Consider the following 23,255-nt stretch of genomic DNA (forward strand, 5'->3'; position numbering starts at 1 on the left):
ATGCTTCCACCTGCATTATAAATCTCATAGCTTAAAAGCTGGAGATTGGGGTTTTCCCCCCAGGTGAAAATGGCTGGGGGAGGGGCATTTTTTGCGAGAAGAGCCCTAAGAGACTCTTTCAGAATTTGCAAACAACATATCTAGTAGGGGAAACAAATCACATGGTTAATGTTTTATTATTCAAAATATTTAGTAATCAGTTTTTGTTCTAATTATGTAGCAGAAGAAAATTAAAAACAATGACTGCGTAGGTAGGCACAAATTTTTAGTGATCTTTAGAAGTATATGGGAGATTCTACCCACCTGTCTCCCCTGCACTAGTCCTAAAATATGTAAAAGGCCACACTTACAGTTTCTGCAGATCTGGTAGTTTCTAACATAGAAGACTACCAAACTTCTGGTTCCTATCTGTTAGAAACAGTGTAGGGACTACAGATGTGTATCCACTGACATGATTACATATTCTTGAAGGAACACAAAATGTTCGTGTTGGTTGTTTGCTATGTTAGTAGTAAAAGTGAAAGTTTAAAAATGTATACATTTCCTCTCAAAATAAAACTTTTTCCCAAATAGAGTGGTAAAAGTGGAAGGACCATGCCAAACATTCTTGATGACATAATTGCTTCAGTTGTTGAAAACAAAATTCCACCAAATAAAGCCTCTAAAATAAATGTAAAACCAGAGCCGAAAGAAGAGCCTAAAGAGAGCAGAAAATCACCCATGGAGGAAAACAAATTATATAGTGATATACCACATTCCTGGATCTGTGAGCAGCATATTCTGTGGCTTAAAGATTATAAAAATATTAATAATTGGAAGCTTTTCAGAGAGTGTTGGAAACATGGACAAGTGAGTATTTTAAGGTGATTAGTGAAACTGAAACTGGTTGGATTGGAAGAAAGGGGAAAGATAGTACTTAATACGTTTGGAAGTAAGATACCAAAAACAAAAAGGTTACCAGAATTACTCTTTCTGAATTCTTCTTTTTGGTCAGATTTATATGAATTAAAAGGGAAGTACTGATTGATGTTAATTTTATAGCTATCAGTCGAGAGACTTTTAATAAAGCCATATGTTTACAAAATGTGCTACTTCCCTTTTTTACATTTGTATTTTAGTCCAGTTAACAGATTTCATATCTATAGAAGCATTTGCCTCAGACTAAAAGTGTAGATGTTTTTGCCTTTAATGTTCGTCTGTAGAACATTTATTTATACGTTAATTCATCAGATCTTGAATGACATTTAATTCTGTTCAAATGAAAATTATTTTCTCTTTGACCAGAGTTTTCATAGAATGTTTGGGACTCATTTTAGATGGCAGTTTAATACATTAATGCAGAATCTGTGAACAGGGGGGCCTGGGTGGCTCAGTGGGTTAAACCTCTGCCTTCTGCTCAGGTCATGATCTCAGGATCCTGGGATCAAGCCCCACATCCGGCTCTCTGCTCAGTAGTGAGCCTCCTTCCCCCGCCTCTCTCTCTGCCTGCCTCTCTGCCTACTTGTGATCTCTCTCTCTCTGTCAAATTAAATAAATCTTTAAAAAAAGAAATTTTGAACAAAATTAACAATTTGCGTAATTTAGTATTTATGTTGTCTTTTTCTTTCTGGAAAACATCGTTTCCAATTTTATTTTACTTCACTCAACAGATAGTTACGGAGCTCCTCATAAAATCTAGTCTTTGTGCTGGCCATTAAGGATATAAAAATTAAGTCATATAAAAACAAGTAAGATGAATAAGTTATTTTAGTGCAGTGGTTCTTAATCTTTTTAGGTCACTGATCCTTTTCACAGTTTGAAGAAAACTTGGTTCCTTTCTCCCCAGAAAAAATTCATACCTATGTATTGCACATACATAATATTTAGCTTTTTTTTTTTTTTTTTAGATTTTATTTATTTGTTTATTTATTTGACACACAGAGAGACACACACACACAGTGAGAGAGGGAACACAAGCAGGGAGAGTGGAGAGGGAGAAGCAGGCATCTCGTTGAGCAGGGAGCCCAATGTGGGGCTCAATCCCAGGATCCTGGGATCATGACCTGAGCCGAAGGCAGATGCCCAGTGACTGAGCCACCCTGGCACCCCAATATTTAGCTTTTTGTTTCCTTTTTCTTCTTCTTCTTCTTCTTCTTCTTCGTCTTTGTCTTCGTCTTCTTCTTCTTCTTCCTTGTGTTCTGGTTGGCTCCCCTTGAAGCCCTGATGCCATTGGCAGGTCATAATTTAGACCACTTGATTTGGTATGTGCTTGAGCTGTCACATAAATATTTTAATAAGTATGTTAAATACTCTAAGAACTTTGTTAAAGTGCTGTAAAAACCCAAAAGAGGCAATGACTAGGCTAGAGTACTAATTCAGAAATGGTAGTCTGAATTGATGCCTCCGGGGTTAAGTGAAATTTTTCTGTATGTGAACAAGAGGTTGGAAATAAACAAGAGCATCAGGTGCTTGGGAACTGTTAAGTAGTTTTGTTTGGAATATAGATAAAAGAGTTATGTGGGAGATTGGTAAGAAATGGTAGTTAGGGTTATGATTATGAAGGGCCTTTGTATATTACACTAAGGAGTTTGAATTTTATCCTGTAGATGATAGTAATTGATGAGTCAAATTGACATTAAAATAATTGACAGCAAAAGTAGATTGGAAGTTGAATTAGAGGAAAATAAGGGTATAGGCAAGGAATCAAAATAGGAAGGTTTTTAGTATTTTGAGAAGATGATGATGATGTTGGTAGCCTACGAATTCTGCTTGAGAATATTCTAGTACACCAGCTAACTTGCCCCTCATTTTTTTTTTTAACAATATGATTTACCATTAGAAAGCGTGGCACAGGACTGGATAGCCACAATAGGGACTGGGAATTAATACCTGAATTGCCAACGATAGTTAATTAATTGCTGAGCCTATTTTTAATAGTTGGATGTATTATTAGCCTGTTGAAGGGAAGTTTAATGTAGTGGTCCCCCAAGTAAGTCGTTAACCAGATTTAAGGTAATTTTGTTGTTTTTCTTTTCTTTTTGAGATACCTTTTGCGATAAGAACCCTAGCTAGGGTATTCTGCTCTATAGTTCCTGAAATAAAATTACCTTAATGAAGTTTAAGAAGACTTAATAAATACTGTATTTTACAAGAGAATCTCAGGTCACAAATTTCTCTGTTCTCTATATCCCAGACTTTTGCTTCTAACGGAATTTTTAAAACCCAAAACCTTGGAGATAGTATATCAGATTGTTGTAGAGGTCTTTTTACATCAGCATGGGAGTTTTAGAAGCTTTAAATCTTGAGTTGTTAAGTTTTTGGGTTAGATAGCCTTGAGGGAATTCAAATTCATATGATTTTAAAGGAAAGATTTACTTTCAGGGAGTCAGCCATTAAGCTTGAAATTTAATGTTTTGCCTTGTTGTTTAATATTTTTATTTATTATGATCCTTCCGGAAGTAAAGAACGTGTGTATGTGTTTTAAGTGATACAAATTATGTTTTAATCTCAAGGACTATATGTATGTTGTTAAAATCTTTTTATATATATCACACATAAAGATATATATAAGTAGGTTATGTTCTATCTTCAAAAATTAGTCTATAAATAATGCAGCCCAAAATTCATATTTATACTACCTAGAACTGAAATTTTTAGGGTAGCCTTTTAAGACTTTGTTCCTGAAAATTTACTGCACGCTAATTTTAATTTAAAAAAAAATGGCAATGTATTTACATGGCATTCTCTCTTTACATATTCTTATTGACAGTATATTATGTGTATCTTTTCAGGTCAGGAACTATTTTCAGAAGTCCCTTTTATTTTCACAATTTGTCATTAGTCCTAAAACTTGACATGTTACCTGTGTTTGTTGTATATGTGTATAAAATCAAATTTTGGAAGTGTTCATATACCTTTTAACTTATCGATCTATCTATTTATTTATTTATAAGCCTGCAGTGGTTTCTGGTGTGCATAAGAAAATGAACATTAGCTTGTGGAAGGCGGAGTCAATTAGTCTTGATTTTGGAGACCACCAAGCTGATCTCCTGAACTGCAAAGACAGCATTATTTCAAATGCCAATGTTAAGGAATTCTGGGATGGTTTTGAAGAAGTTTCAAGTATGTTGTTTTTTGTTTGTTTTACTGCTTTCTGAAACATAGCCCCCCAAAATTATAAATTGCAAATATGACTTAACAGATTTTTAATCTTTGAAACTTCCATATTACTTTGGCTAATAAAGAAGAGACAAATACTTGGAAACAAGAGACTAGGTCTTATTCCTTGGTTCTACCCCTAATATCCTTTGACCATAAATAAGTTATTTATACCATGTTTCCTTATATCATATGGGGAATATTTTAGGCAACCCCATAAACCTTTGAGAATTATATGCTATGTAAAACACTTAGAAAATTAGAAGTAAAAATGTAAGACTAGTTTCAATAACACTTGTAAACACATTTTTAAAGAATATTTTTGCAATATTACAAATAGCTAAATACATAAGGAATAAAAGTCCTAATACTATATAAGTACATAAGAAATTAAACTCAGTAAGCAAGCATTCATTAAATACATACTGTACAATAATCAAGTCATTCATTCCAAACATAAAAATTAAAAGGCAGAAATTACCTTTTAATAATAAACTGCATTCTTTATAGAACGACAAAAAACGAAAAATGGAGAAACAGTTGTTTTAAAACTGAAAGATTGCCCTTCAGGAGAAGACTTCAAGACTATGATGCCAGCAAGGTATATATTTTTAAAACTTATTATTTTAACCCTTGAGTTTTTGAAATTGGCTGAGATGATCCCCAAAAGTAGGATAAGGAATTACGTATTTTATTTCAGGCATTTTCCTTGCCAATTAAGAATAAATTAAGAACAAAACCCAATCTCTGTTCTCAGCAGGATTACGTCTTTATGTTAGGTTAGTAAAGGAAAAAATGCTAATATCAGAGGATGCAGGGTACTGTTTATGACCTCCCTTCTCTTGATGCTTTTAATTTGCTATGTTTAGGGAAAGAGAATTGCAGTTCAGAATTCCGTGTCACTTCTGTTCTGTCCTTGTGTTAGGCATTCATTTAAACTAAATGAAGTCAAGGGAAGTGTTAATTGTCAGAATCCTTAAGGAAAGGTTTAAACAACCTGAAAATTTGTATTTGAAAATTTATATATGAAGGCACCCAAGAAAGTTAATCTGTATTCAGATGAAGTCAATGTTGTTATTCTTCAGATACGAAGATCTTTTAAAAAGCCTACCATTGCCAGAATATTGTAGTCCAGAAGGAAAATTCAACTTGGCCTCTCATTTGCCAGGATTTTTTGTACGCCCTGATCTAGGACCCAGGTTGTGCAGTGCCTATGGTAGGTATATATTTGCATTTCTGTGAACTTGGAATTCTATGACATTTTAACTTCTGTCCAAAGATAAATTGACTAGTGATTTTTAGGCTCTGTCAAATTCATTTTTTAGTAATCTATTGAAGTCTTTTATTTCCCTATCAGTATATTAGAAATTAATAGCCAATATAGTTAATAACTGAGTTAATTGAGTTAATAACTCAATATAGTTAAGTACTTGCTAATTCTTGCAAGTACAATTCTTACAAAATATTTACATTTTCTAGTAATTTGATTTTTATGGAAATTTCTTAGATTGTGGCTCTTGGGGAGCAGGCTTTGGAACAAGGAAACTAAAGCTGAAATTACAATTAACAAATTTTCTTCGTAGAGCTGACTTTAGGGGGAATATCTAGAATATGTTTTCAGTCAAATAAAATTTTATAAAATTTTATACACAGGTGTAGCGGCTGCTAAAGATCATGACATAGGAACAACAAATCTCCACGTTGAAGTTTCTGATGTTGTAAATATTCTAGTCTATGTTGGCATAGCAAAAGGAAATGGCATTCTCTCAAAAGCAGGTAAAGAAACTTGAAGAATAATGGTCTTTGTTATGAAACTGAATAACCATACACACTAGGATTTATTATCTAGAATGTCAGCTTCTGAGTAAACAGCAAAGATTGCAAAAAGAATTGCAGTGGATATAGGGATATTCTAATCTTTAACAGTGCTTGATTTACCTTTTTTCAATAAAACAAATTTTAATTTTAAAAATGAGTATTTTTATTTGCTCCTTTCCTATCTTTAAATGTTCTGTTTTTGGAAATAAACTGTTAAGCTTACTTATAAACACTTTATTGGAGAATAGAAACTGGGTCCTGGGGTTCTGAGGATGATTAAGATTTGGTTTGTGCCTCAGACATTCATGTTTTCCCCTCTACTATCAGAGAGAGAAGGGATCTTTTCTCCAAAGTAGATAGAACCTTTTCTATCCATTGTAGAGGTTTTAGATTCCATCCTCTAGTTTTCTTTCCAAAACCTTGTTCCATCTGCTATACCCTTCTATGTAAATAGGTCTTTAAACTTTTCCTCTCTGCTGGTTATTTTCTTCAGAGTAGAAGTACACTCTAGACTGTGCAGAAGAAAACTTTCAAATCTCGTCTTCCTTGCCACCATCCTATAGCTCCAGCCTTTGTAACAAATTCTTTGCTGTCTTTATCAGCTCTTACTCACATTTCAGTTCTATGCACGTTGGCCTTAGACCTGCTGCCCCACTGAAATTACTTACAGCAGCCCTCACTAACATTCACAATTGGATAAGTGGTTTCAGTGGTTTCTTTCTGGTTGTCTTAATGCTTGCCCTTCTGAAATAAATGTACTGTCAATCACTGCCTCTTCTTCAGATACTGCCCTTGGCTTCTGTCATACTACTCCCCTAGTTCTTAACTAACCTCATAGAATCCCAGGCTTTCCTAGAGTCAAGAGAATTTTTTTCCTACCTTTCTAGTTTACATGTACTTTATGTGAAATTCTGTACATGACTCAACCACCAAGTACATAACCAGCTCTTTATCTGGAGCCAAGAAGGTATCTAAAGCTTAGTGACTAGGTGCTGAAGACATGGGGCTTCCTATAGTATTCACTCTACTTTTCTGTATATTTGACAGCTTCCATAAAACACAACCTGAATTCCCCCAAAACTAGAAACTCATTTTAATACTGTTTCTCAGCTTCGTAAATTAACATTGATTATAATCGATAAACTCTTCACCTCTTCCACTCCCAAGGATTTGAGAGACAGGTACACTTGGGTTGTAGTCCTATCTCTAATACAGAAAGTATGACTTGTGGTTCAGATTATTTTTTCAAAGCCTGTGACTCCACAGAGTTCATTATCTCTTTTGTGCCTCATTGCACTTTGTTCAAATCAACCCCTTTAGCATTTGTTCTATAATACAGAATTTATACCTGCTTTTCTCCTCTACTAGTCTTTCATGTCCTTAAATACTGAGCCTTTGTTATTCATCCTTGTTCCTGCTCACCGCCCCTCCCTCGTTTATAAGTATAGTATTTTGTCTTTTAAGAAAACATTTCATCATTTTAATCCCGTGACTGTCTTTATCTGAAGCTTTTGCCACTCTTTATAGATGATCACCAAAAGAGTGTTTTAGGGTAAGTGCCTAAAACCTGAAGAAACACCCGCTTATTTAAAGCATATGCTTTTTCCTCCACTTACCTACCTGTCTCCCTGGCAAATTGCTTCAAAGTGTGGCTCAATGTCCTCTCCCTCCCCCTAGAGTCCTTCATTTAAAAAAAGCTTTTGGAACACCTGGGTGGCTTAGTGGGTTAAGCCTCTGCCTTCAGCTCAGGTCATGGTCTCCCGGTCCTGGGATTGAGGCCTGCATCAGGGGCTCTGCTCAGTAGGGAGCCTGCTTCCCCCTCTCTGTCTGCCTTTCTGCTTACTTGTGATCTCTCTCTCTCTGTCAAATAAATAAATAAAATCTTAAAAAAAAAATGAAAAAAGTTTTCCCTACCCCAATAATCCCCCTTCTCCTTTTTTTTCCTTGATTTTATACATTTATTTTGCAAGAAAGACAGACCATGAGCAGGGAAAGAAGCAGAGAGAGAGAAAGAAGCAGACTCCCTGCTGAGCAGGAGGTCTGATGGGGGTCTTGATCCCAGGACCTACTGAATAAAGAATAAATGACTGAATAAAGAAATCCTTGCAACCAGCTTTAAACATAAGAAAGAATTTACTGTTACAAAATTAGGAAACATTTCATGTATTCTTTGTAGCAAGCAATAAATTTACTCTGAAAAGAACATTTCTTTAAAATGTTCGCTGTAGTTGGAGCACCAGCTACACTCAGGTCATGATCCGCTCAGGTCATGATCTCAGGGTCATGAGATTGAGCCCCGAGTCAGGGTCCACACTGAGCTGGTGCTTGCCTGCTTAGGATTCTCTCTCTTCTTCTCCCTGTCTGGCCCCCCCCCAGCCCCCAAAATAAAATAGAGGTTATGATCCTTGCCTACCTTACCAAGTAGTTAGTAGTAGCCATGAAAGTCTTGTGTAAGTTCGGAAATGGTGTATGAGTACAGATCACTGTTAAGACCACACCTTTGGGACAGGAAGAAAGTTGATTTAGAAACCCTTGAGTTTTTAGTCTCTTGTTCCTTGGCTTGCAGAAAACAAATGATCTGGGAAAATTACCGTTACTCTGTTCCTTGTTATGCATGGTCAGTGTTTTCTGTTCCGTAACAGTTTAACTGGGTTTACTTCCTCTTTAACTAAGAGTCCCGATCTAGTCTGGCACTGTTCTGCTCCCATAGATCAATTCTAGGATACTTGGCTTTCTGGTGGTCTTTAATGACCAATTTGAAAATATTCTCCTATGTTTCAGGAATACTCAAGAAATTTGAGGAGGAAGATTTGGATGACATTTTAAGAAAACGATTGAAGGACTCAAGTGAAATACCTGGTGCTCTGTGGCATATTTATGCAGGGAAAGACATTGACAAGATAAGGGAATTTCTTCAGAAGGTATAAATTTAAGTCTCAAATAGTTTATCTCTTTACCTTGAGCCAGGGACTTAGTAGTTTTTAATGTAACTTTAATTTGGCATTCAGGAATATAGGATCATTAGGTAATTTTTACTTCAAAAGAGGAGGGACCTTCTTACTATTGTTGTAAGTCAAAAGCTCCTTTCTCTTGCTCCTTTTAAAGCCCTTTTCATGTTGAGGTCTTTGAATGGCAACTTCTTCTCAGTTGCTAGTGCTCCCCTATCTTATATAACGAACTAATCTGTTGATGAGTCAGAAGTTACCCTTATTGAAAAGTGGTGAAAATTATAGGATATAAAAATATGTCATAGAAACATCTAAAGAAGGTAGGATCTTTTTTTTTATTATTAATAGTTTGGCTGTTGACACAGGCAGTAATTCTGCTCCTAACCACATCAATTGCTCTGTTACACTTATTTGAATAGACTGAAATTTTGAGTAATCATACCTTAATTTAGTTGTTAAACACTGAATGAAACACGTTAATTTAGAATGATTAGTTTAGTCCTTTGCTCAAATATTTGCTAAATATGCAATTACAGGCATTTCTCTCAAGGGGCCATTATTGCTGCTTTTCTCATACTGCATTTTCTTTCAGAATGGACTTAAGGTTTGTCTCTGTTCAGTATGAAGTAAAGGAGCTGTAGCTCTGTACCTATTGTCTTATCTCACAATACCTACTAGTATTTTAACTTAAAATATTATAAATTATGCTTTTTAAAGCAGAATGGTTAATTCACTGGTTAGTAAAAGGGTCCCTTGAAATTGATTTGTCAGAGATTAGAGGGTTAGCAATATAAAGATATTTATCTTTGTACTTACATTTTTAAAAAAAAGCAAGATAAGGAAATGTTCAAGTCCATACATATGGATAGTTTGGCTTTTGACAAAAAAAGCTACTAAGCTAAGCTTTTCCTAATCTCTGTGCTATACTGTTGAAACAATTATAAAGAAGAAACCAAATGGATGGAAACTTCATGGTGGATGGAAGAGGTGAGAAGGTGGTAGTATGATTCACTTTATTTTTTTATTCTTTTTTAAGATTTTATTTATTTACTTGCTTATTTGACACACAGAGAGACCTCAAGAGAGGGAATACAAGCAGGGGGAGTGGGAAAGGAAGAAGCAGGCTTCCCGCTGAGCAGGGAGCTTGATGTGGGGCTCGATCCCAGAACCCTGGGATCAAGACCTGAGCTGAAGGCAGACGCTTAATTGACTGAGCCACCCAGGCGTCCATTATTAACAGCCCATTTATTAACAGGATCTCAATGTGCAGTATTGTTTTAATATCCCTTGGCTTTTCAAATTGTTGTAGAATATTATTTTCTTTAACTTAAGCACATGTATTGTTCCATGAGATTCTAAGAACAAAAGATGATTATTGCAAAAAAAATTGGAATTTATCTGAACAGAATTTACCATTTCCCTTACTTAAAATTGAAGTGTATATTTTCATTTTAATCCATACTACAGATTTCAAAAGAACAAGGCATTGAAGTTCTCCCAGAACATGATCCGATACGTGACCAGAGTTGGTACGTGAACAAAAAGCTCCGCCAAAGACTACTTGAGGAGTACGGAGTTAGGACCTGGACTCTCATTCAGTTCCTTGGTGACGCCATTGTCTTACCAGCGGGTGCCCTTCATCAGGTACACAAGAACTTACTCTTCATGCATCTGTTACTGAAGGAACCAATTTTGAAAAGGAAGTTCTGATAAGTAAGAGAATGACCTACACCCAGTTTGCTTTCATTAAGAAACCACAAACATAACTTTCCAGTGCTTAAAGAGATCTGACATGATTAAATGCTTTGAGAACTTAAATTGGTTCAACGTAAGCCAGATTTCCATATTTATATTGTTTCCACTTAGTGGATCCAAATCTTTTTTTCTTTCTTTTTTTTTTTTTAAAGACTTTATAAGGAGGAAAAAGAGACATACTATATATTTAATTCTCAGTAGGGAGACTTAACACTTAAGTATTAAGACCTGAGATCACACATTTTCTAGGCCCCAAACTGAGCAGAATGAAGTGTTGGCTAGAATGTTCCATAACTCAGGCTTTTAGTGTAACTCCTGCCTTGTTTGCTAACATAGCAATAGTGTGTCCAAAGAAAGATGATAATGTAATTTTTATAGCTACTGATCCACAAATTTTAAAAACTAAAATAAACACATTGTCTTTGTTTTTGTGGCTTGACTCTGTGGACCTGGAAAAAAGGCATAGAATAGATAATGGGCATGGAGGATTGGATTAAAAGCATACAGTGGATTTTGGTAAATAGACTGGAGCTACCACACACCAGCTTAGCCCTCATAGTAGCAGAGTGTGCAGAGGAAATCCAAGAACCCCGAAAGCTAGTTACCCTCAGAGTTGGTTCCCCACCTCTTCTACCACCTGATAGTTGAGATGTATCAGATGTGTGTCCTTTTTTTTTTTTAAACCAAGGAATGTTTTCCACATTTCATATAACTATATATGCAATTATTGCCTGTGCAGCATTGTCACACCATTATGTAATAGCACAAATATTCCTTAAGTGATAACATTTGCTTAGTTTTTAACATGTCAAGCTCAGGGTTAGATTTATCATTCTTAGATATCAAATAGCATTTATGACAGTAAAATACAGACATCATAATAAATACACCTGTTTCATGACAATAACTTCTTAGAGGAAAAAATGTGTTAATTGTACTACGTTTAATGCATTATTTATGTTAAATTGTTTTATTGTCCCATGGTCTTACCTGATCATTTCAGAGATGTTCTATCATTAATGATTCAAGTTCCCACATACCATTTTTTTGCCTTCTAGTCTCTTATCAGAAAAGAGCTAATCTATATCAAAATGTAAAACACCTCAATGGAGTAACCTATTTAAGAGAATAGTACATTTTGTACTATTTTGTAAATAGAAAGAATTTTTTGATAATGTAAGACAGGTTCCCTTGAAAATCCTTTTTTATATTTAACTTGCCCAATATTTATTTTCTTAAAGTTAAACTGGACAGTGCAGTTTTTAAATTGAGGTATGATTTTAGCGTGCAGTTCTTTTAAGTTTTGAGAACTGTATAGTTAGGTAACAACACAACAAAATACCAAACACTTGGATTACTTCTAAAAATTCCCTCCTGCCTTTTTTTAGTTATCTCTCATCTGACATTCCTACAACTACTTGGTTTTCCTCCTATAGTTCCATGTTTTTGTGTGTACCATTATTTGGATCCTTTTTTTTTTTAAGATTTTATTTATTTAATGGACAGAGAAAGATCACAAGTAGGTAGAGAGGCAGGCAGAGAGCCCGATGCGGGGCTCTATCCCAGGTCCCTGAGACTCATGACCTGAGCCGAAGGCAGAGGCTTAACCCACTGAGCCACTCAGGCGCCCCTGGATCCTTTTTATTGCTGGGTAGTTGTTCATTATACAAATGTAACAGTTTCTTAATCCATTCACCAACTGAAGAACATTTGGGTGTTTTCCAGCTTTGGACAAATAATAACTAAAGCCACCCAAAATTTTGCATACAGGTTTTTCTGTGAACATCAATTTTCATTTCAAGTTTGATAAACAATAAATGATGGGATTTCCTGGTCATAAAATAAATATATGATTAACTTTACAAGAAACTGTCAGGTGGTTCTCCAAAGTGATTGTACCATTTTCTATTCCCCAAAGTAGTATATGTGAGTTCCATTTCCTCTGCTTATTGTCAGTTTTGTTTTTAAACATTTGAATAAGTGTGCATTGGTATCACATTGTGGGTTTAATAACTAAGTATGTCTACCATCTTATCATGTATTTATTTGCCATCATCCATATATCTGTGTTGGTAAATCTGTGTGTTCAAATATTTTATACATTTTTCCAGTTGTATTTTCTTTTTTCTGAGTTTCGAGTTTTAACTACAATACTTTATAAGCCCTTTATGTAATATATACTTTGCAAATATATTCTCCTAATCTGTGGCTTGTCCTTACATTTTCTTTTTTTTTTTTTTTAAAGATTTTATTTATTTATTTGACAGACAAAGATCATAAGTAGGCAGAGAGGCAGGCAGAGAGAGAGGAGGAAGTAGGCTCCAGGCTGAGCACAGAGCCCGATGCGGGGCTCAATCCCAGGACCCCGGGATCATGACCTGAGCCAAAGGCAGAGGCTTTAACCCACTGAGCCACCCAGGCGCCCCTGTCCTTACATTTTCTTAAAGATATCTTCCAAAGAGAAGTATTTTAATTCTGATGAAGTTCAGGTGATCAGTTTTTTCTTTTATGTATCATACTTTTATTTTTGTATATCCAGAATTGCTACCTAGCCCAAGATAGCAAACATTTTCTCTTACATTTTCTTTTAAAAGCTTTATTGTGGTTAGTCTTAAATTTAGATCTATAATCCATTTTTAGTTAATTTTTATACATTGTGCAAAGTATGTACCAAGGTTCAATTTTGAGGGGAGTATGGATAGTTTAGTTGTTTTATGCTGTCTCAATTTTTATTTTGAAATGTAAGGGGCCCCTGGGTGCCTCAGTGGGTTAACCCTCTGCCTTCGGCTCAGGTCATGATCCCAGAGTCCTGCCATTGAGCCCTGCATCAGGCTCTCTGCTCAGCAGGGACCCTGCTTCCCCCACCCCCAGCCTGCCTCTGCCTGCTTGTGATTTCTGTCAAATAAATAAATAAAATCTTTTAAAAAAAAAAAAGAAATGTAATACAGTGACACAGTTTTTAAGAATCTAAGTAGTACATATGAACATTGGGGAGGGTATGTGCTATGGTGAGTCCTGTGAAACGTGTAAACCTGATGATTTTAGAGACCTGTACCCCTGGGGCAAATAATACATTATATGTTAATTTAAAAAAAGAATCTAAGTAGTACAATAGGCTTCACAGTAAAAATTCAGTCTTTTTCTCACCTTTGCCTCCAGTTGCCCTCCTGCAGAGGCCATCAGTGTTTACCAGAGATTCCGTGCCATGTACATGTCTCTCTGCTCTTGCTTTTTTGTGGGTAGAGAGCCATGTTTTCTCAAAATAGTAGGCATAGTGATCATGTTAAAACGTTTAGTTTACATAATACTGCTCAAAGCTTCACAAGGTCCTGAATGATCTGTATTTGTATCCTGTTCAAGTTTCACTGCCTTTCTTCACTACCTTTCTTCCCTATTTCCCTCCTCCTTACTTCTCTTTGGCCACCCTGCCCTCTCTATGTTTTTCACATACACCATGCAAGTTTCCTCCCCAGGGCCATTGTGCTTGCTAATCCTTTGGCCTGGAATTCTTTTTTCAGATCTCTATAAGAGATCTCTGATTGCTTCTTCACATTTTTTAAAGGTTTATTTGCTCAAGTGTCACCTTCCTCAGTGAGGTCTTCCTTAACACCCTAGTTTTAAAGTGCAAATTGTGTCCCCCAGTTCCCTGTCATCTTCCCTGCTTTATCCCCCATTTCAATCATCACCTTCTAATATTATTCATAATTTATTTACCTTATTTATTGTCTTTTAATCCCCACCTGGAATATAAAGTTCATGAGGACAGAGTTTTATGGGTTTTTCATTGCTCTTTCCCATGTTTAGAATAATGCACTTAAATATTTGTAAGTCCTGACAGCCTGAAAATATGTTCTCATACACAACATATTTTTGCACAAGTACAGATAAAAACAAAGTTACAACTTTACATAATTTATATGTATTGTGCTCTTTGTACAAACATGTAAATTTTGGCCTCTTCATGTGTCTTCCGGCCCCTTCAAAAAGTTTACTTAGGTTGGAATCTAACTTCCAGTTATGACTGTATACATAAGTATATAGGAAAACATGCTTTCTTTTGAGATATATAGAAATATCACTTAGATTCTAGAGAGCAAATTTCATTTCTAGAGTATAAAAGATGTTATACTTAAATATAGCATGTATAACCTAGATTGGCAAATTCTATTCTGAGCTCTGCTACTAACTTGCTGAGTGTTCCAAGACCACTCTGCTGCATATTTTGGCATAGAATTGCCAGCTATAAGCACAAAAATTTCTGTCTTTTCCTTATGTGGTGTGATAATGACAGCATGGTTATTTGTACTCTTTTGAAAGGGTGTTGTCCATGACTCAGAAGTGATGATAATGTGGATTTGAGAGAGAATTAAAAGGAAATAAGAACTCTATGTTCACAATATGAACTTGCATTTGAGATGTAATTATTTACAACTTACTTAGTCTTTAGAGGTCCTGAAAGCTTTTCATTGATGACTTCACTTCCAATAGACTATAGGTAGCCCTTAAAATAAACCCAAAGTCTAAGTAAGTGCTTCTCGTGTGTTAGCATACATCAGGATTTCCTAGAAGATTTGATAAAACAGATTGCTGGACCCTACCCCCAGAACTTCTGATTCAATGGGTCTGCAGAAGGGACCTGAAATTTTACATTTCTAACAAGTCCCCAGGTGATGCTTACAGTACTCTCTGAGGACCACACTTTGTGCTCACTTCGGCAGCACATATACTAAAAATGAGGACCACACTTCAAAAACCGTTAGATAGAAAGTCCTTACAAACACAAGGCACCTATCAAAAAACGGTTTTGACCAGAAATGATACATTGTATTCTTTGGTTTGTCAGCAGTCAGCACTTTGAGAAGCCACACTGAGGGAAAGTATCATAGCCACAACCCTCCATATATTAAGAACAATGGTGGGCTAATCTTCTATCGGCAAACATGAGTGAATCTGTGGAACCCCCAGTATATCACCAGATGGAGCAGGTAGACCCTGACCTCCAGGATTTACTGTGTCTTAACTCTAGTACCCTGATGTCCTCAGTGGCCTTCATTTTATTTGTTTGTTTATTTATTTATTTATTTGTTTATTTATTCATTCATTCATTTTAAAGATTTTATTTATTTGATTGAGAGCAGGGAGAGGGGCAAAGGGAGAAGCAGACTCCCCACTAGCAAGGAGCCCAATGTAGGACCTGATCCTAGGACCCTGGGATTATGACCTGAGCCGAAGGCAGATGCTTAACTGTCTGAACCACCCAGGGACCCCAGTGGCCTTCATTTTAAACAGCAGCCCTTTTTTTTTTTTTTTTTTTAAAGCCACAAAATCTTTAGGATAAATTTGTCCTTAATTGATTATGCTTGGTCATCCGTGGTTTATAATATTGCTAACTTGTGAATTTTCTGCATTCATAATGCTAAAAGAACTTCCGGCAAAATCTTTCACTCTTAAATTCTCCTAAGTCAGTATGTATATGGCAAGAGTTACATTTTCTTAACACTACCTATTTATGATTACAGTTGATCCCACAGGCAAGTATGAATAAGACAGTCTGTCAAAGAAGTGAAATGTAAATGAATCAAAGATAGCCAAAAAAAGGAATTAGTGGAATGGGAAGTTCAAATGGGTTCTACTTTTAAGACTGAACCTTGTCTCTTCAAACTGACCTGTAAGCCTTTAAGCAAAATATTATCGGGTTGAGGTCATTAGAAAGCATAATACCATTTTTAAGCACTAATAAAAGTCACAGTTCTAAAAGTGATTTATTTAAAATAACCATGAACTGGCAAAAACTGACAGAATCAACTTTTTTAGAACTCTGGAATCAAATCCAAATTAACATCAGTTGGGAGACTGTTCCGTCAAGAAAAGGGCAGCTGATTTGGAGCATTTAAGGAAATCTCTGACCACTGAGATAACAGAACAGACTTCAGTGATCTCACCCAACAAGGAACACAGCCTTTGCAAGAATAGTGTGGGAAAGTAACAAGAAATGGATGGCTACAGCCTTGTCCAATAATCAGCAGCAACAGTGAGGTAGAGAGAATCTGATTTCCAGTGACCACATTATAATGTTCCTGTGTCCAGTTTTCAGCAAAAAGGGATAATAAAGAATCAGCAGAAACTGTCCCTGAAGAAGCACAGACACTGGACTTACTAGACATAGACTTTTTTCCAACTGTCTTAAATGTACTTAGAGAGTTAAAGGAAACTGGTGAAGAAAATCAGGAAGATAACATATGAACAAAAGTAGGATATCGATGAAGAGACAAATTAAAAAACAGTAGAACTAGACATGCTCAAAGAAAGGTACATGCCAGAACTTTTGAAGGACTTAATCCCCACAGCATGTTCACATAAGTGAAAGACATAACAAGACAGGACATTTGGAAACTATGCTGGTGTGACTGAGTTAATATAGGACCATAAAGCATCTGTTAGACAAGATGTTACAGAAGCTGGGCTCCTGTTGGCTTGCCATTTGTTGGCTGATTTTTCTTGGAACAGGCACTGAACTTCGTATCCATAGTTTCCTGCTCTGTGAAGTAGAGCATCTGTTCTAGAGACACATAGTGAAGATCCAGGGAGACTGTATAGCAGCGCTGAAAATGTGAGGCATCACTATGTTCATCCTGCAGAGGAACCAACAACTAATGATTAAAGCAAGAGAATGTTTATATATGCTCTCAGGTGATCAATAGAGGGACAGTGCTTGACTTAAACAACGTGCAGACTTCAGCATCTGTTCAGGTAGACAGTGTACCCGGAGGAGGAATTTCAGTGCCTTTGGATTCCATTACGCTATTGTTAGATTTTTTTCACTGTTCTCTGTTCCCCACTTAACTATCTTCTTCTTCTCACACCTCCCAATTAAAACTAAAAATTAGGATTAGTGTTGGCATGGCTGGGTTGCTCAGTTGGTTGAGAGTCCAACTCTTGATTTCAGCTCTGGTCCTGATCTCAGGGTCTTGTGTCAGGCTCCATGCTTGGTGTGAAGATTGCTTGTCCCTCTCCCTCTGCTTCTCCCTTTACCTTTCTCCCAAGCAAATAAAATCTTTTTTAAAAATTAGAACTAGTGTCAATGCTTAGTTTTCAATTACTTCTCCTTTCCTAGGAATTCTATGGTATCCATTCATATCACTAGAAGACAACCTAAAATGTCATAAAATCCAGATTGGATCAGCCAGGTCCTTCTGTGTGATTATACTAAGCATTAATAGAAAACAATTCCAAGAAATAGAGAAGTACTGAGTCAATTTGTACATGGTATACAAATAACAGATAAGACTGTTTGTTTTTTTTTTAAGATTTTTATTTATTTGACAGAGAGAGATCACAAGTAGGCAGAGAGGCTGGCAGAGGAGAGGGGGAAGCACGCTCCCTGCTGAGCAGAGAGCCCAATATGGGGCTTGATCCCAGGACCCTGAGATCATGACCTGATCCAAAGGCAGAAGCTTAACCCACTGAGCCACCCAGGTGCCCCAACAGATAAGACTGTTGACTGGCTTCTTCCAAAAACCATTTAGTCAGGGGAGGTATAACTATTAAAAACAGTTGTACTGATGCCACTGGAGCCTGAAGGTATACTTTAGTATTTGAAAGAAAGGCACAAATAAAATTCTAGGGTAATTCTAAAACTGTTGTGAGCAATAGATCTCTGAAACTACAGTTTTCACCCCCATTCCTCACAAACTAAATTTCGTTTCTTTTGCTTTCATCTACGTTCGGTTGTAAAAGTTAACAGGGAAGGGCGCCTAGATGGCTCATTTGGTTAAGCGTCCAACTCTTAATTTTGGCTCAAGTCATGATCTCAGGGTCCTGGGATCAAGCCCCAAGTTGGGTTCCATGCTCATTGGGGAGTCTCCCTAAGATTCTCTTCCTCCCTCAGCTCCTCCCCTCTCTCTCAAATTAAAAAAAAAAAAAAAAAAAAAATCTTAAAAAAACAAAAGTTAACAGTGAAATGACCCAAATGCTGAAAGCCAAAGGAGCACCAACAAACATCAGATTGTTTGACTGAATGGTAAAGCAGATACCTTCCAGTTAGCTTTGTTGTTGTTGTTGTTGTTGTTGCTAAAGTAACACCAAAAAATCACCTTGACTAAAGTGATAATTTAGGATCTGATTATCAGCCTCTCTGAAGGATTCCTGGAAAAGTTCTGTTCTTTTCATTATGTAAAAATATTCCATTTTTAAAGTCCTGTTCTGCTTTGAAATGCATTTGATGTTTTGGAGAAAATAAGTTCTCTGATAGGGCTGCCTCCTAAAATTGATCTCTCACTGTTTTTGTTTTGGGGATAGGTACAGAATTTTCACAGCTGTATTCAGGTAACTGAAGACTTTGTGTCTCCAGAACATCTTGTACAGTCATTTCATTTAACACAGGAGCTGAGACTTTTGAAGGAGGAAATCAATTATGATGATAAACTACAGGTAAGAGACAAACTTTCTAATGAGCTCCTGCTCTGCATGACTTTTCTATTCAGAAACAGGAAACCTGCAGAACTGCTTGGGTAATCAGTGCCTAGTTTGTCATATTTGGATAACAACCACAGGTTAACAATATGCATTTAATTGTATGATTTTTAGTGACCCATGGAGTTTAATATTTTTAACTATGACATTTGTTTTTCTTGAATTTGGCGTTGTTTCATTAAGGAAAAAAAAATTTTAATATAGCAGTTTTCATTTGTTACTTTTATCTCCAGCTGAAGTGATTAGAAATGCCAACATCTCTTTCAGGTGAAAAATACATTGTATCATGCAGTCAAGGAAATGGTGAGAGCTTTGAAGATACATGAAGATGAAGTAGAGGATATGGAAGAAAATTAGGTGTGGTCCAGTTTGATGTTTTTAGGCCATTGAACTGGAATTACTTACTCTCGAACGATGTTATGTATGCACATTGACTTAAGCTTCATAAAACCATCAGTGCCAAGAAATTCTCTTTTGTAGTAATTACTTGTTACTGATACCGCAGCAGTATAGCATATGTCACAGCCCCTGTGATTCAATGTTAGTTATGTAAACAAGCTAAATTTAAAAAGCAGCGCTTCCTAGCTGTTTTTGTATTATAGTGTATATGATGTTTGTGAAAATGCCAGATTTAAAATGATGTATTTATTTTTGAAAAAAAAAAAAAAAACAACAAAATTCTATGCTATATTGTTGAGCAAGTGTAAATGTGACCTTGTACAGTTTACTAAAATAACTGATATTTTTCACTACATTGAGACAGTTACTGTGAGAATAGGACACAAACACCAGCTATTGCCTGCATTTGGGAAATTGCTGAATCGCACAGCATTCATGTCATAATCAGAAAATTACTGCCAAATAATTGTAAAATTTGTAAAATATGAAGTATATAAAGTAGATACTAAATAAGGACACTTCAATATTTTGTTGAAGCTATTGACTGTACAATTAAACATTTTCAAAAGGTGTAATTTATTTAAAATTGTCTCATTTTGGTAAAATTTATGTGAACTTTTAAAGCTAAATATTAAACTTAATATGCTATGTAAATATATACATATATACATTTAATGATGTATTTTTTTAAAACATTGGCTTGCTTTTATTTGTTAAAAGTGCAAGTGTTACATATGGCTTTGTACATTAAAGTTGAAAGGGGTTTTACATTTTCCATTAAAAGGACTTTATCAGAAAATGGCGTGTTCCAGAGTTTTTCCTTCTAACATAATACCTGGGATTCATTGTCGTGATGACTGCTTGCATTTTCTTATGATAACATTCTCTTCTGGAACATTTCTCCTTAAAAGTTTCCAGCTTTTCTATAGATTTTATGAGCTATCACAAGTGTCTCAACTTACTTGTGCTATGGCTCAGCTAAAGAAAGGAATACAGGTAACTCCCATTTGTTATTTATGAACACTTTCTCATTGAAAGAAGAACCCATAAATGAATTAAAAAGCCATGTTTATGAGCATATGTGATCTGTTTCAAGTAAGTGTTTTTCATAGCAGAGACAGCTGATAATACAGTTTTGTGGGTGGGAAGAGTCAGGGAAGCAGTGGTAGGGAAGAGGCTAAAGTCAGCCAGCCTCAGTTGAATATGAGTCCTGCTTGGTAATTTGTTTTAATTTTAAAGTCTTGGTTTTAATAGCTGTTACCAGTTTGTCGCTTTGAGGTTCACATTGCCCTATTTGAATGCTCCTGGAAATAATGTAGTTCTCCACTGACACCTGCAGGATATTGAGGGGACAGCCTTTTATCTTCATCTGAAAGAACAGTTCAAAAGAAAAAAGTAAGTAGCCCAAGTTGTGACCTTGCAAGTTGCTTGGTTTTTATCCTGTTTTTTGTTTTGTTTTGTTTTGTTTTTTTACCATTTTTAGCTCCATGTGAACTATTTATTATATCACCTTCCACTCAGGCAGGATTCAGCCAGGAATGTGAGCAGTTACATTTCACATTAATGCCTCATGTGGCATAAGAGTTAATGGGAGGGCTGATGACTACTTGGGTAGAAAAACCAGGCTAAGGCACAGTTAAAATTATGTGAATCTTCTTCTGTAAGTTTTTGACTTTTTAATGTTTTTCAAAACATGTTTCATCGCATAAATGGCACTTTTTGCTTAACACTTTCAAAAGTCCTATTTAATGTTGTGGTGAAATTAATTTCAAGCCCAAGATAATAATTCTGGAGTAGATTCCTGCTCGTCCTCTAAAGTCTACCAAGAACCCAGAGACTTACGCTGATTTTCTTCCAAATGGTTTTGCTTCTTTGGCTGTTTGAGCCACCTTTTTAACCATACTACAAACCCTACAGAATAGCTAAACTAAGGCAATGTGGCTTCTTTCAAAGGAGACTCATCTGATAAGAGTATTTTATTCTATTCGTGGTCTGAATTTCATGCTAGTGACTTAATTCTTGGTGAGGCAGGGTGGGATGAATGGACAATAATGCTGACTAAAGACATCTGACTTTTGGACGGCTGGCAGTTGTGTTACTTATCATATTGCTGATCAATTGCTCCCTGATGCAGCAATTCCTCTGACCATTTACCTTGTTCCCTCCATCCTTTTGCTTGACTCTGATGCTTCTCATATATGAAACCATCTGAGCATGTCTGTTTCCTCCTGATGGTGATAGAGAGTAAGTAATAAATGTGTAGAATAATCTGAAAAGCTTCAGGGGTCCCTCCCTTTTTGGTGTAATTTTGGACCTGAATCTGAATTCCTTTTCCTGACCAATGAATTACATGAGTCCAAATCCATTTCTCTTTTGCCAACACATTCTGAGACTGAAACACCCATAAAATGTCTAGTTCCTTGTTACTTCCCTTTGGTAGGTGGAATGTGGGTTTCATGATATCTCTGTAAGATTAGTGAGCTTCAGAAGAAAAAATATGCTCTCATACCTTTACTTTACTTATTCTGTGTGAACACATACCAAAGATACAGAAACATAAATTTAGCATGTTCTATCTCTAGATGCCAGCCTATCAAAGATACTCTGCCAGACCAGACCAGGAATGTTGACCACAGAAGAGGGAAAAAAAAGATTCAATTACCATTCTACAGCTACACTATGCACTATGAACTGGGGTATATAGCAGGTGGCCAAGATTCCGGCTCAAGTTATGACATACCTGGTTACACAGTAATCTCAATAGTGAAACTATATGAAAGGTATAGGAACTGAGTACTTTGGCTTTCATAGTAATCAACCGGGTTCTTTTAATGAAAGCAAAGTGACTTTCAAACAAAAATGAAATGTAGGCAAGCTCCGGCCACTGGCTGCATACAAAGAGATTCCCTTTCCTGACTGGGAAGATTTTCACAGCTGACTTAAGCTGTTCACGGCAGTTCTCTGTAAATAAGCCAACCAGCTGCAGTTAAGACTGGAAGATTGCCTGTCTTTTCTGTGTCTTGTCTTTGAAAAAGACCTCAGCCCTGGGGTCAGTGGAGGGGCAAATCAAGAATGGTGTGTTGTATGTGAGGGTGACAGCTGGACTCCATTTTGGGAGGAGGTACATTCTGAGGACAAATGAGTCCCAACAATGCTCTCCTGGCCCCTAGTCTTGGACCCTCGATTTGACTGATGCTGAAAAATTTGGAGAGCTGGGTCAGTGAACAAATCAAATGAAGAAGCACAAGTTAAGATGGGGACTGACTCCAAGGGGACCAGTATAGTCCTCTGCTAATAGAGTGAGGATGATAACTTTTCACAGGTCCTATCAAGCTATTAATACAGGAATGAGGAAAAAGGACAAGATTAACATGAGCATTCTTGTTTGCAAACTTTTTTCCAGATGTAAATAATAAAGGTCACCCTATAACTAATGTCTTGGGAAAGGAGATTGAACCCCTTGAATCCCATTATGCTCAGTCCCTAAAAATCACTGTACTATGCTGAGTCTAGTAAAAATATCACAGGACTTAAAAGGGGAGAAAAGGGAGGATTTGGGCATAACATTGAAAAACTTTATCAGTAATACATTTGAGACGATAATGTCTTACATATGTTACATGTTTAAGTAGATTAACACTATAAAATAAATATGGCATGTTATCTTTAAAGATTTTTATTTATTTGTTTGGCAGAGATCACAAGCAGATGGAGAGGCAGGCAGGG

General features: G+C 36.2%; 1 protein-coding gene across 4 annotated transcripts in view; it reads left to right on the top strand.

Annotated features, from left to right (window-relative positions):
- JMJD1C (jumonji domain containing 1C) overlaps positions 1-20,328 on the top strand; it is a 315,528-nt gene extending 295,200 nt beyond the window's left edge. For all 4 annotated transcript variants that reach the window (XM_032842168.1, XM_032842143.1, XM_032842164.1 and 1 more), the window contains 9 exons: positions 574-849; positions 3,933-4,101; positions 4,648-4,738; positions 5,223-5,353; positions 5,791-5,913; positions 8,737-8,876; positions 10,371-10,547; positions 18,957-19,088; positions 19,398-20,328. In XM_032842168.1, the coding sequence (XP_032698059.1) occupies positions 574-849; positions 3,933-4,101; positions 4,648-4,738; positions 5,223-5,353; positions 5,791-5,913; positions 8,737-8,876; positions 10,371-10,547; positions 18,957-19,088; positions 19,398-19,487 (1,329 nt within the window). In that variant the 3' untranslated portion in view covers positions 19,488-20,328. The remainder of the gene's footprint in view (positions 1-573; positions 850-3,932; positions 4,102-4,647; positions 4,739-5,222; positions 5,354-5,790; positions 5,914-8,736; positions 8,877-10,370; positions 10,548-18,956; positions 19,089-19,397) is intronic.
- The last annotated feature ends 2,927 nt before the right edge of the window (positions 20,329-23,255 follow it).

The sequence above is a fragment of the Lontra canadensis genome, unplaced genomic scaffold (genome assembly GCF_010015895.1).
Source record: "Lontra canadensis isolate GAN:19392208 unplaced genomic scaffold, GSC_riverotter_1.0 scaffold3, whole genome shotgun sequence".
Classification (NCBI taxonomy): domain Eukaryota; kingdom Metazoa; phylum Chordata; class Mammalia; order Carnivora; family Mustelidae; genus Lontra; species Lontra canadensis.